The following is a 12,001-nucleotide window of genomic DNA, read 5'->3' as shown; positions in this document are numbered from 1 at the left end:
ATTCTCAAGCCTTAGGAAGTTTTCCAAGAACAGTACAATGAACACCAGTATACTCTACACCAAGATCAAGGGTCAGCAAACTCTTTCAGTAAAGGAAAACAGTTCAGACATACCTCAGAGATACTTCCAGTCTGGTTCCAGATCACTGTGATAAAACAATATCACCATAAAGCAAGTCACACAAATTTTTTTACTAGTGCATATAAAAGTTTACACTATACTGTAGTATATTAAGTGGGCAACAGCATTGTCTAAAACTATGTTCATTTATTAATTTAAAAACTTTATTGCTAAAAAATGCTAATCAATATCTGAGCCTTCAGTGAGTCCTGTAATTCTTTTGCAGTGGTAACATCAAAGATCACTGATCATAACAAATATAATTTGTTAGAAAAAGTTAGAAATGTTGCAAGAATTACCAAAATGTGAGACCCAAGTGAGTAAATGCTACTAGAAAAATGGTACCAATAGACTTGCTCCATGCTGTACTGCCACACACCTTCAATTTGTTAAAAAAAAAAAAAAAAACCCATACATGAGAAATGCAATAAAGTGAAGCACAATAAAATAAGGCATGCCTGTAAATATTTTCAGCTTTGCAGGCCATGGTCTCTGTGGCAACTACTCAAACAAGCCATTGCCATATGCAAGCTGTAGTTAATATGTAACAAAATGAACATGACTGTCCTCCAATAAGACTTTATTAATGGACACCAATATATAATTTATACATAATTTCACATCATAAAATATTTCTCTTTTGACTTTTTCTAACATGTTATATTTGAAGATATGAAACCATTCTTGGCTCAAAATTAGTACAAAACCAGTCAAGGGGACAGGTTTATTCAACAGGTTAGTTTTGCAGTTCTTGACTTACCAATTTTGATGAAAAAGTCTAAGCTTTTCTGAGGACAAATCTTAAATCTGTTATTACCTTTCACAACCAGATGAATTACAATGTTCATCTTAGGAAAAAAACTTTAAATGAATCTATGAAGTTGTTTTCTGACCCCCTATTTGTTGGATTTTCAGGAATAACATTTTCATATATTGCTTTGGCTGATATTTTTGGATGCCCTGTGGGGCACAGTTCCTCATTCAGAAATCATATTTCAATCAGTCATTCTTTAATTTTATCACATAAAAGCAAAGTGTTGTGTGCCATTCCTTACAACACCAAGGCCTAACTAGCATCCTTTTTTTCAGCTTCTCTGTCTTTATTGAAGATAAATGTGAGTAAAACTTTCAATCTTACAAATGATGCCAAGAGTTCAGCAAGAAATAAACAGTGTTTTGTTATTTGTGAGCAAGGGGCTGGCGATGCCTTTTCTTAACTTTTTTCCCTCCCTTTTGTTGAAAAGGAGCTCCAGTCCAGAGTGTGCACTCATATTTCTAAAAGTCTGGATTATTACTAAGTTAAGACTAACCATAAATATACAAATCTGTTACCCAATTACTCCCATTCATGGTATTCACTTCTAGGGGAATTTATCAGGTTATTAAACTTGATTTCACAAGTATCTGAAAGCCAAACAAGAATTCTGTAGGGTAAACTCCGACTACGCATCATGAAATCAACAAACACTGTCACAACGGAATTTAAGTACTTAACCTACTATAACCAACTTAAAAAAAACACACACTTAAATTAAGTGCATACCTGCTTACTGAAATGCCTTTCAACTGGACTTATCCAAACATTACCTCATCCCTTAAGGAATGAAAACAAGTTATCTGAAGCATTCAAGTCTCTATCCATCACCTCATTGCCCGCCCCTCCTCCAAACCATCTAATGGCACAAGGATATGTTCTCTTCTGATGAAGCTGGAGAACAGAGGAGTCATAAAACCTCCTCCCAACCCTCAGACCTAAACATCAGTTTAGTGGCTGCTTTGGAGTCCTGTTCTACAAGACCATGAGCCTGTCTTTCATCTTCTCACAACCACTCTCTTCCAGCCTCTGAAGATAATATACAGCATGCTGATTCAGGTGGAGAGGGAGAAATCTCACAGGAAAGACTTAAAACCCAAGTCTGTCGACATATGAGAAGGTCCTGTGTTTCTCATCAGCTGGCCAATTCGTGGACGGCCACATTTCTGGAGCTCAACCAACTGCCTCAACTGATGGAAAATGCTTACGAACTTATAAATCACCTTTGAACACATTTTCCCAGTAGAAATAAAACAGACTGCAAGCTCCCAATTGCCTGAAATGTGTATATCAGCTCCGATAACCAATTTAACAATTTGAGAAAACTAAGTACTAAAAATGCTATCTGAAAGTTCAGACAATAGCAAAATGTTTTGTTTAGGGCTGGGAGTTCCATAAGCAATATAGGAATCACAAGTAAAAATAATTATAATTTTCTTTTTATCACACAAAAAATTATAGACTGAAGCTAAACAGTGGGCCTATTATATTAGTGCAGTGATACCTAATCCTGGCTACGTGTTACTAGTATCACCCAGAGAGCTTTTAAAGAAATTCCAATGGCCAAGCTACATCCCACACCAATTAAATGTGAAACAGGAGCTGAAGTAGAGGGAACAGACCAGACCATCATAGGTTTTAAAGCTCCCTAGCTTTCTCCAATGTGCAGCCGAAGTTAAGAAACCTCTGCACCGGCCTTCTGAAGTTACTTAGTCTTACAAAATCTACCTAGTGGATGAAAATTCCTTCGTTATTTCTGCCCATAGCTTCTTTACAGATGGGATATGGAATGAAAAAAAAAAAAAAGACTGCTTGCTAGATAGATAGTCACACACATACATGACAAAATACATGCACACATATTTTTATTTTATTTAAATTGGGCCCTGACCATTAGCATATAAATCAGAAAAACTGAGTGCTTTAGAACTTACATATCCTCTTCAAATCTTTAAAGAGCCAAACTCTAAAAATCACACATAAAAGATATTTGTCATAAAAAACACACACACACACACAAACAAACTTTAATCACCTTGAGGAACCATGATCCAATAATATATTTAATAGGTAAGATTTCATTCATCAATGTACAAAAAAAAACATCCCCAAACCTAAACTTTGATTAAGACACGTACTCTTAACAAGAGTACTTACAGTTAGAAAGGTTTATCGGTAGCACTTTGAGGTAGCATATTTTGTAAAGTAATGGAAATAAAGTCACAGAGCTGCTCTGCAGTTTCAGGCTGTTAGCTGTTGCTCTTGATAGAGAAGAGTGAATTTGTCTGTACTCATTGCCAAAGTCAGCCTGAACATATTCCTTGCTGTGGCCATCCCCACGTTACACTTCATGCATTGTGGGTTTAGGAAAAGATAAAAGCATTTCAACACCTCTTTCCTCTTGGTGTAGTGACATCCTGGCTGTGGCACCCATCTCCTTTAGCCACAGGCAGTCCTCACTGGCAGGAGACGCACACACCCAGTAGGAAGGAAAATAGGGCATCACAGTGCCTTTTTTTCAGTGGGCTCTAATGATTTACTTAAGAGTGATGGACTCCTCTAAGGCTAAAAAGAGGTTTGTTTCTGAATAGTCTCTCCTTGATTCTGGCCCTTAAAAGGTTCTCCTGTTTTTCCTCTCCCTGAGTACAATATTTCGGGGTACCATTAAGTTTTTTGCAATTGTCCTGCCAGGTTGGTGAGCAGAGAAGCTTTTTTAAAAAAATCCACACACAAAAACAAATTTAAAAAACGGGTGCAGGAGCAACTCCAAGAACAGACTTCCTTTGTGCAAGTTGAAATGACACAAGTTTATAGTTCAGGAAAATGGCCTGCTTCTTTTTTTAAAAAATGTAAATATTTAGCTCAGCTCTGCATTTTAAATACAAATATACAGTCAAACAGGCTAAGGATTAAAGCTGCAAAAATGGTCCCACCAACATCAGACCATGGTGCAGGTCGAATTTTTGCCCAATGGTCACAGATTAAAGGGATGTCGAACCCATAAAAGCCCTTTTTTCCCAATAATACTTGCTGTTTGAAAGTTGAATCCTTAGAAGGAATCAATATACAAATGAACAAAAATAGCACATGTCCAAGCGAAAAAGGGCATGAGCTGGGCCTGAGTTGCCACTTAAAACTCCATCATTCAGTATCATACAAAATCCTCAAAGGCTGCCTGGAATCAGGGCCCAAGGCATTCCTGAACATGCCAGCCACCCAGGTCAACTGCTGACCCAAAGTCAACGACACAAGTGAACATTAGACTTCAAGTATCCAAGGTGCTACAAGAGCTGGTCCTCTCAAGGACTCAGGCTGACTCTCAGAAGCTCCCCTTCCCTCACAACATCCCATTTTGTACAAAAGGTGAAGCACTGTTTACGGTCACTACAAAACACAGGAGTGGGACGTGAGGGATAAGAGAACTGATCTCTGAAATATACCAGCCTAACAAATACAAATAAATTCTTTAACATTTTGTACAACTAGAAGGTGCGTGAGCTGGTATTCAAGCAATCACTTTAAACTCTTACTTTTCTCCCCTTTCTGCCTCAAACAGGAAAATGGTTCCATTGGGTTAACAGTGTCATTTTAAAATGCCATAAATTAAATAAGTTAGTTCACATTTTTATCCCCCAGCACTTAAGCTACAGGTAAGTCTCTAATGTGCCTTTGAAGTTTGCTTCAACAGCTCCAGGTCTCTTCGGCGGAGAGTGCCAGCTCTGTGACAACCATATTCGTCCAGCTGCAAAGGTATGAATTGTTCAAGCAGCCCGAGGCCCTGTCTAGCAGGGCTGGTATACAGCTTAGTCCATGATGGTTTAAAGTTTCCATTGAATCCCAAAAATATGGTACTCCCTTTAAAAAAAAAAAAAAGTTCAATGTGTATCTCTACTAGTTTCAGGCAAGATAATGTGAAAGGTGAGGTGGAGGTGAGCACAACAAGAAGCAACAAAAAAAACTATACTTCCTTATGCCAGAAAATGAACTCTTACCACTCACCTCCTGCCCCAAACAGCAAACTACATCCCAACACACGTCCTCTAACACTGTCTCCTGATTTAGAAATTATCTTCATAATACCCATCCCAGCCTAACAGGCTCATGAAAGCAGGCTGGTAGCAACACTCCACCATAAAAATGCATATGTTGCTGCTCTCCTAAAAACTTTATGGAAGACTACAGATACAAACCTTTGTTATAAAGATTGGCTGGCTTGGCTAATCCCAGAGGTACTAATGAATCCGAAATATTCAACTGCTTTATCTGTCCTCTTGTGCTCAACAGGACAACTGACCTGTAAAAGTTAGAAAATCAGAGCAAATTTCCATAATTCAGCATGTGTTTACTGAGTACCTTTCTGAAGTAAATACTAGATAAAAGCAGAACTCAAAAAACAAAAAGCACTCTACATGCCTTTTCATCCTTGCTGTTACAAGGGTCTACTTCAATTCCGCACCTAGAACTTAACGTTTCTATTACAAGGAGGTCTCTAAATATAGGGAAAACTATGATGTAAAGTCACTTACATCAGTTGACCTAGTGGATGGCTTGGGACACAGCTCTTTCATGGAGCAAACTATTTTAACAGAAGAGGTTGGTTTTGTTTGTTTCAGACGTTCTATACACCTACTTATGTTCTACTATCCATTTACTAACTAAATGGATAAACGCCAATCCTTAAAAAAAAAAAGAAAGAAAGAAAATGTTTCCCATGGCTTGGTTTAAATTGCTACTTTTATTATGAGTATATCAATACATATAATCAAATCTGTTTGTGGACTGTCTCTTCTGATCTCTCTCTCCTTTGCCACTACTACACAGTTTAATTACTATGGCTTTATGGTTTAGACTTCCCTGGTGGCTCAGCTGGTAAAGAATCCACCTGCAATGTGGGAGACCTGGGTTTGATCCCTGGGTTGGGAAGATCCCCTGGAGAAGGGAACAGTTACCCACTCCAGTATTCTGGCCTGGAGAATTCCATGGAGTGTATAGTCCCTGGGATCACAAAGAGTTGGACATGATTGAGTGACTTTCACTTTCTGGTTTATTTTAATATCTGATAAAATAAGCCCCTTGTGTTACTGTAATTAGTTTTAAAATGTTCTATGACTCCCTTATTTATTTTTCCAGATGAACTTCATCATCAACTGTCAAATACAATAGAAAAGTAACCTACTGGGGCACTAACAGAAATGTATTAGATTTAAATTTTAAGTTAGATAGAGTAACATCTTTACAGTATTAACTTTTCCATCCAGAAGCAGGGAGAGCCTCTCCTTTTACTCTTGTCGTATATCCTTTAATAAAGCATTTCTTTTCTTAATATATTGGGTGCCTTGCATGACTACTGTGTTGCTCTAAACATCTGTGGTGAGCTCTATGTTCCGGATTGTTTTAGGTGAAGTGACTGTGTTTATTTTCCAACATTAGGAAAAAAATCTTTAGATACATAAAGAAAATTGAGGCCTTGCAAAGTAAATACCTACAAATGTATTAAACCAGAAGATAGAGCTGTATGTACACAAAGAATGTTACACTCAAAGAATATAACGACTCTACGGGACTTGTTGAGATCCGGTTCTTTAAAGTTTAAGGAGCGTAAGTGACCAAATCAGTTCATGATGATTCAAAAGCTACATAGGACTTTGCTCCCTGGGAAACCTATGTTCCTCCCTTTGGGGCTTCATTAAATGAAAGCCTGTGTGTAAATCAATGTCCATAGCAAAGCAAAGGGGGCAGAAAGCGGACTGAATTTATCTTCTTGCCTCCAGTCAGGGTCTGCCCAACACAAATACAGCAAGGTTTCTGGCCTGTGCACCTTTGTTCTGGCACTAACAAAGAAAAATGTATCATGCTAGGGCTCTTAAAAAAAGAGATCACACACTCATCCACTTAAAAAATCAATTTAGTCCTTTCCAGTCAATTCCAAGTGACCCAGGTGACAACCTCCTATACCAGAGTCGTAGCACAGCGCTGTCCAAGGGTCCATCAGCAGGATAGACTGTTACAAAGGCGAAACTCAATAAAATTGTTTTAAAATGATAATGAACCTTCTGAGAGAGTTGGGTACAATGCAGATCAGCTTAATACTAAGAGGTGGGATAGGAATGATTCAAAACGGTGAGCTTTTCTCCTTCCAAGAGCCTTCCCATCATCTGCAAACTCTTCTAACATCCAAGTCCTCACTTATCAATGATAAGCAACTTAGATCACACAAGCATCAACCTGAAACTGGGGAGGAATGAGTATCCTTCAAGAATCCTAAATACCCAGAGTAAAAAAGAAAGTAGACAAGCCAAAGCTTAGAGTTAGCCAGGTGTCATCTTTAAGGTACCTTATCCCTTATACCGGGCAAGTTTCACCTACCTTGGAGGGATGCTTGTTTTTAAATATTCTTCCATGCGACTGACATCAGTGAAAGAGAAAACCTTTTTTTCTGTCAACCGGAAGGGAACACTGCAGGCATCCACAACCAGGAGGAGGATGCCCACACTTCGGAAGGGAAAGTCGGTGCCGTTGATCTGAGAATACAAGATCATCCTCTGCGGTCATCCCCATTTCAGAATCTTTCCAGCCCCTTTCCCTCTGTCTTCTAAACCCATGAATCAAAAATAATTATTCCAAAATTCAAACGGCATGTTCCATCATTCTTCCTCTGCCAACATTTGAAATTGAGTCTGTGTTTTCATAGGTCTTTCATAAAGACCAGTTTTACCTTGACTGGTCTTTACTGATTGGATAAGATGCTCTAAGCAAGACACGGCAGCCTGCACTCAGCTGAGCAGGGTGACTCTGCAGGTTCAGGGCTTTCATTCTTATACACACACTCTCTCACTGGGGTCAGTTTCCAACTCAGCGATCAGGTAGGTGACAGCCTCTATGCTACAGCTCAGATGCTGTCACATTGGTTCAGGAAAAAAACGCATAACTACATACAATAGGTTTCTAGTCATATAGGTAGGTAAGTAGAGAGATAGATAGAATTCTTAACCTACATAAACTCCTGCCCCATTACAGTTTAGGCTTGAAACATCAGCGGAGGCAGATAGTTTCATCTGCTTTGTTCCATATATAGCTCTCCTTTAAAATCAAAACGGAAAACAGGAAATTTTACCAGGATTTAAGCCACAGGGTAGTGATATCTTGTTCAAACAATTACTGTGAACTGAAAGTTCCAGTCGTTCTCTTTAAATTAATGGCTCGAGACATTTTCAAGAAAAAGGAATTCCAGATATATCCAAATCTCATAAATTCCTCAACCAAAAAAGGAAAGAAAAAAATCTTGACTGAAAAATGATTTAACACTAGGCCATAGGCACTGTTTCTCTTTAAAATGTGTAAAATTATAAACTATGTTAAAAGTTAACAAAGAGGGGTCTCTTCATTACACCTGTCCTCATTTGGAGAAGTTATACTTAAATTTTATTTCTAATCACTAATGATCTCACAGGAATTCAAAATGGCTTTTTGCCTGTATTTAAACTGCTCTAGTCCAGAGAATAATTCTAGAAGTGCTTAATATATAGTGCCATTCTATATTTAGAAAGATTGAAAGTGACTCATTTTTTAAAATCTGAATACTTAGAACTGAGACACATTTGATTAAAAAAAAAAAAAAAAAAAGATCTTTAACACAAACTGTCCACTTGAAAAGTACCTCCAAAAACCTGCTGCTTAAAAGAAAAACAAAATTTTCCATAAAAACTAAAGCAAGGCCACATCCAGCAAAGACTTTTCAGGTAATACATGTAAAAAGTATTAGAGGTAAACATGGCAAAACACAGTCCTCTGTGACCCCTTTTATGGTTCCAGGCACACAGTGACTCCAGCAATGGAGTCAAACAATGTCTGCAGACCCAGAGGAATCCCCTACTTGAGATTGTCTGGGCAATACATCTTGTTTAATTACCTAGTAAGCTAGGAGAGCAGAGACTCAGCACCCAGTTGCATCCCTTTGCAACTGACACCTACCAGATCCCACACAAGGAGGCTGGGATGCGTTCCTCACACTGCTGACTTCATTGAGATGTTGAGCTAACAAACTTCCTACCAATAAAACTACATCATGAACATACTACAAAATGAAAACATGCTAACATACAGCAATAGGTATATATACGTGAGAAACCTTGGAGTTATATTTAAGTACAGGTCTTTCTTTTCCTTCCTTTCTTTCTAATTGTGGTAAGAACACTAACATGAAATCCATCCTCTTAAACATTTTAAGTAAACAATATATTATTACTGATTACAGGGAAAATGCTCTAAAGCAGATTTTGAGAGTTTATGTATTTTACTCAACTGAAACTTTATGCCTGTTGATTAATAATTCTGCATTCCCTCCCCACCTTACGTAGGGGTATTTTTAATTCAGAATTATTAAAAAATTCTTAATTCAGAGTTAAGTTCTGGAGGTGGATAATAGTGATGGCCACACAATATTATGAATGTATTTCATGCCACTGAATTATATACTTAAAAAGGGTTAGGATGGTGAATTTTATATTATGTGTACTTTAACACAATGAAAGACATTGAGAGAGGAAAAAAAAAGATTTAAGTTTGTTCACATATATGTGAATTTGTAAATGTGTTGTCCACCACTTAAATTAAAAAAAGCTCCCAAAGAGACCACATGAGACTGAGCCCAGGCCCTGGCTGGGCATCAGTTGGCTAGATACCTCCTACCCAAAGAGCCCTTTATATAGATACACTCTGGTCAACTCAGTTTTGGACAGGCCACATGCCAAGAGTAGGCTTCCCTGATAGCTCAGTTGGTAAAGCATCCGCCTACAATGAAGGAGACACCGTTTCAATTCCTGGGTTGTGAAGATCTGTTGGAGAAGAGATAGGCAACCCACTCCAGTATTCTTGGGCTTCCCTGGTGGCTCAGCTGGTAAAGAATCCACCTGCAATGCAGGAGACCTGGGTTCGATCCCTGGATTGGGAAGATCCCCTGAAGAAGGGAACAGCTACCCACTCCAGCATTCTGGCCTGGAGAATTCCACGGACTGTATAGTCCATGGGGTCACGAAGAGTCGGACATGACTGAGTGACTTTCACTTTCACTCCTAGAGCTGATTAACCTTGCTGGTGAACTTGGCTCTTAGGCCAAATTCCAATATTGACACTCAGGCTAACGCTTATACTTCCATTAACCTACTTAAAGACAACTAACACTTTGCATTGTCACTTTCCTCATCTGAAAAACTGGGAGTCAAGCTATCTCAAAACAAGAGGCTGAGATTTTAAAACTTTCACCTTCCATATTTTAAGCAAATAACTGGGGAGCTTCTTTTAAGTTTCAAAAACTGAGGGTAAACACAATTGTCTACATATTGATTACCAATGACAATTTTTTAAACCAATAATACCTTTTCTCCTATTAGAAAAGGAATCTGGGTCACCTGAATAATTTTAACATCTGCCTAAAACTAATCAATAAACTTAACTGAGAAAAATTTTCAATAAATTTATTTAAAAATACATATGTTTAGGAGTATTTATGCCTCTGTTGTATAGCTCACTACCAATAATAAAAATGTGATTAGAAACAAGTGAATGTTGTCAGATATAATTCATGTTACAAGGATAGAATGAAAAAGTGAGAAGCTGAGGCACTGTACACAGCAGATGGTACTCACAGAAATAACAGACACGTCTCCACGCTGAGTCTCTGCTTGACTGGGTGACCGGAATTGCACAGGGAGGTAGTTTGTATGAGGATCACTTGTAAACACCGCCTACAGGGGGAAGAAGTTCCATATCTATGTCAACCTTCCAAAAAGACCCTTCAAAATAAACTCAACTATATCAAAGCCAGTGAATGGTTTTTTGTTTTTTTTTCTCTGAACTTTCTGTACATATTTCATGACCTGGAATTTTATTTTTTGATATAAGCTTTAATAGGAAAATAGTACATTCCTCATTTTCTAGAGCAATCCCAGTTTCAAGTCATTGCAATCTTGTTAATAAGATCAGCTCTCTAAATGACTATATAAATATGCTTTATATCTAAATCTTTGTAAACATTTCATGCAAAGAAGTCACAAATCTTTTCGAAGGCTCTTTTCAGACCAGTTATCCTCAACTGTGATTCAGTCACTCCAGAACTGAGGAAAGAAGTATAGATGACAAGGATGACTCTGTTTAAAAACTTTTAGGGGCCTTGTACACCACCAATTTTATTTAAATTCCTCTATCTGACCTGCAAAATGTTCCACAAATAGAGCCACTATTCTATTCTATTTCCCACTATTCTATCCACATTCAACATGCAGGGCAGTTCCCTCAGTTTTCCACTCTTCTGCCACTTGCCTTTTCAGATGCTGTTCCTTCCCCAAGAACGCCCTTCCATTTTCCCTTCTACTTCAAACCACTTCCACCCTCAAAATCCCACCATCTACTTCCTCCCTAAAGGCTATCTTCTCAATCAAAAGCACTCAACTCTTCACACAATTTAACACTTGAAAGTATATGTACTGAAGAATTCCCTGGAAGTCCAGTGGGTAGGACTTAGCACTTTTACTACCATGGACTGAGTTCAATTTCTAGTCAGGGAACTAAGATCCCACAAGCCATGTGGTGTGGTCAAAAAAAATATACATATATATATATATTTATATACACACACACACATATATATATGTATATTCTTATAAATTAATGCCAACAAGAACCAATAATCATGGTAAGAGCAGATAATCATGATGTTAAGCATCCAGAAGCTGAATATTTGTTTCAAGTCTCAGGTCTGAAGTCAAAAATTCTTGTGAATTTTCCTACTTATCTCTAATTTACGTGTTTTTGACATGAAAACAAAAATTCTCCTCAAATTTCCAAGTAAAAGTAGTGTCCACAGACGTTTCAAATACTTTTCAACTGCCAGGTCAGTAGTCAATACATTTTTAAGAAATGAATTCTGATCAATGTTTTAAGCCCCAAAATAGAGAATGCTAAACATCAATACATGGAACCATTTAACAAGACAGGCCTAGAATAGTTTTGAAGATGATTAAATTATCCTTACAAATTCTAGTATTTCTTATAATAAGTATAAATTATTTG

At 37.7% G+C, this 12,001-nt stretch overlaps 1 protein-coding gene across 1 annotated transcript in view; it reads right to left on the bottom strand.

Annotated features, from left to right (window-relative positions):
- Window positions 1-2,960: 2,960 nt before the first annotated feature.
- CEMIP2 (cell migration inducing hyaluronidase 2) overlaps window positions 2,961-12,001 on the bottom strand; it is a 75,518-nt gene continuing 66,477 nt past the window's right edge. The window contains exons 21-24 of the mRNA XM_043486544.1: window positions 10,579-10,677; window positions 7,301-7,455; window positions 5,125-5,228; window positions 2,961-4,789 (exon numbers count right to left, since the gene is read on the bottom strand). Coding sequence (XP_043342479.1) covers window positions 4,593-4,789; window positions 5,125-5,228; window positions 7,301-7,455; window positions 10,579-10,677 — 555 coding nt within the window. The 3' untranslated portion in view covers window positions 2,961-4,592. The remainder of the gene's footprint in view (window positions 4,790-5,124; window positions 5,229-7,300; window positions 7,456-10,578; window positions 10,678-12,001) is intronic.

This window comes from Cervus canadensis, chromosome 14, assembly GCF_019320065.1.
Source record: "Cervus canadensis isolate Bull #8, Minnesota chromosome 14, ASM1932006v1, whole genome shotgun sequence".
Taxonomy (NCBI): domain Eukaryota; kingdom Metazoa; phylum Chordata; class Mammalia; order Artiodactyla; family Cervidae; genus Cervus; species Cervus canadensis.
Note: the sequence above shows the minus strand (reverse complement) of the source record. Positions and strands in the feature narration are given on the sequence as shown.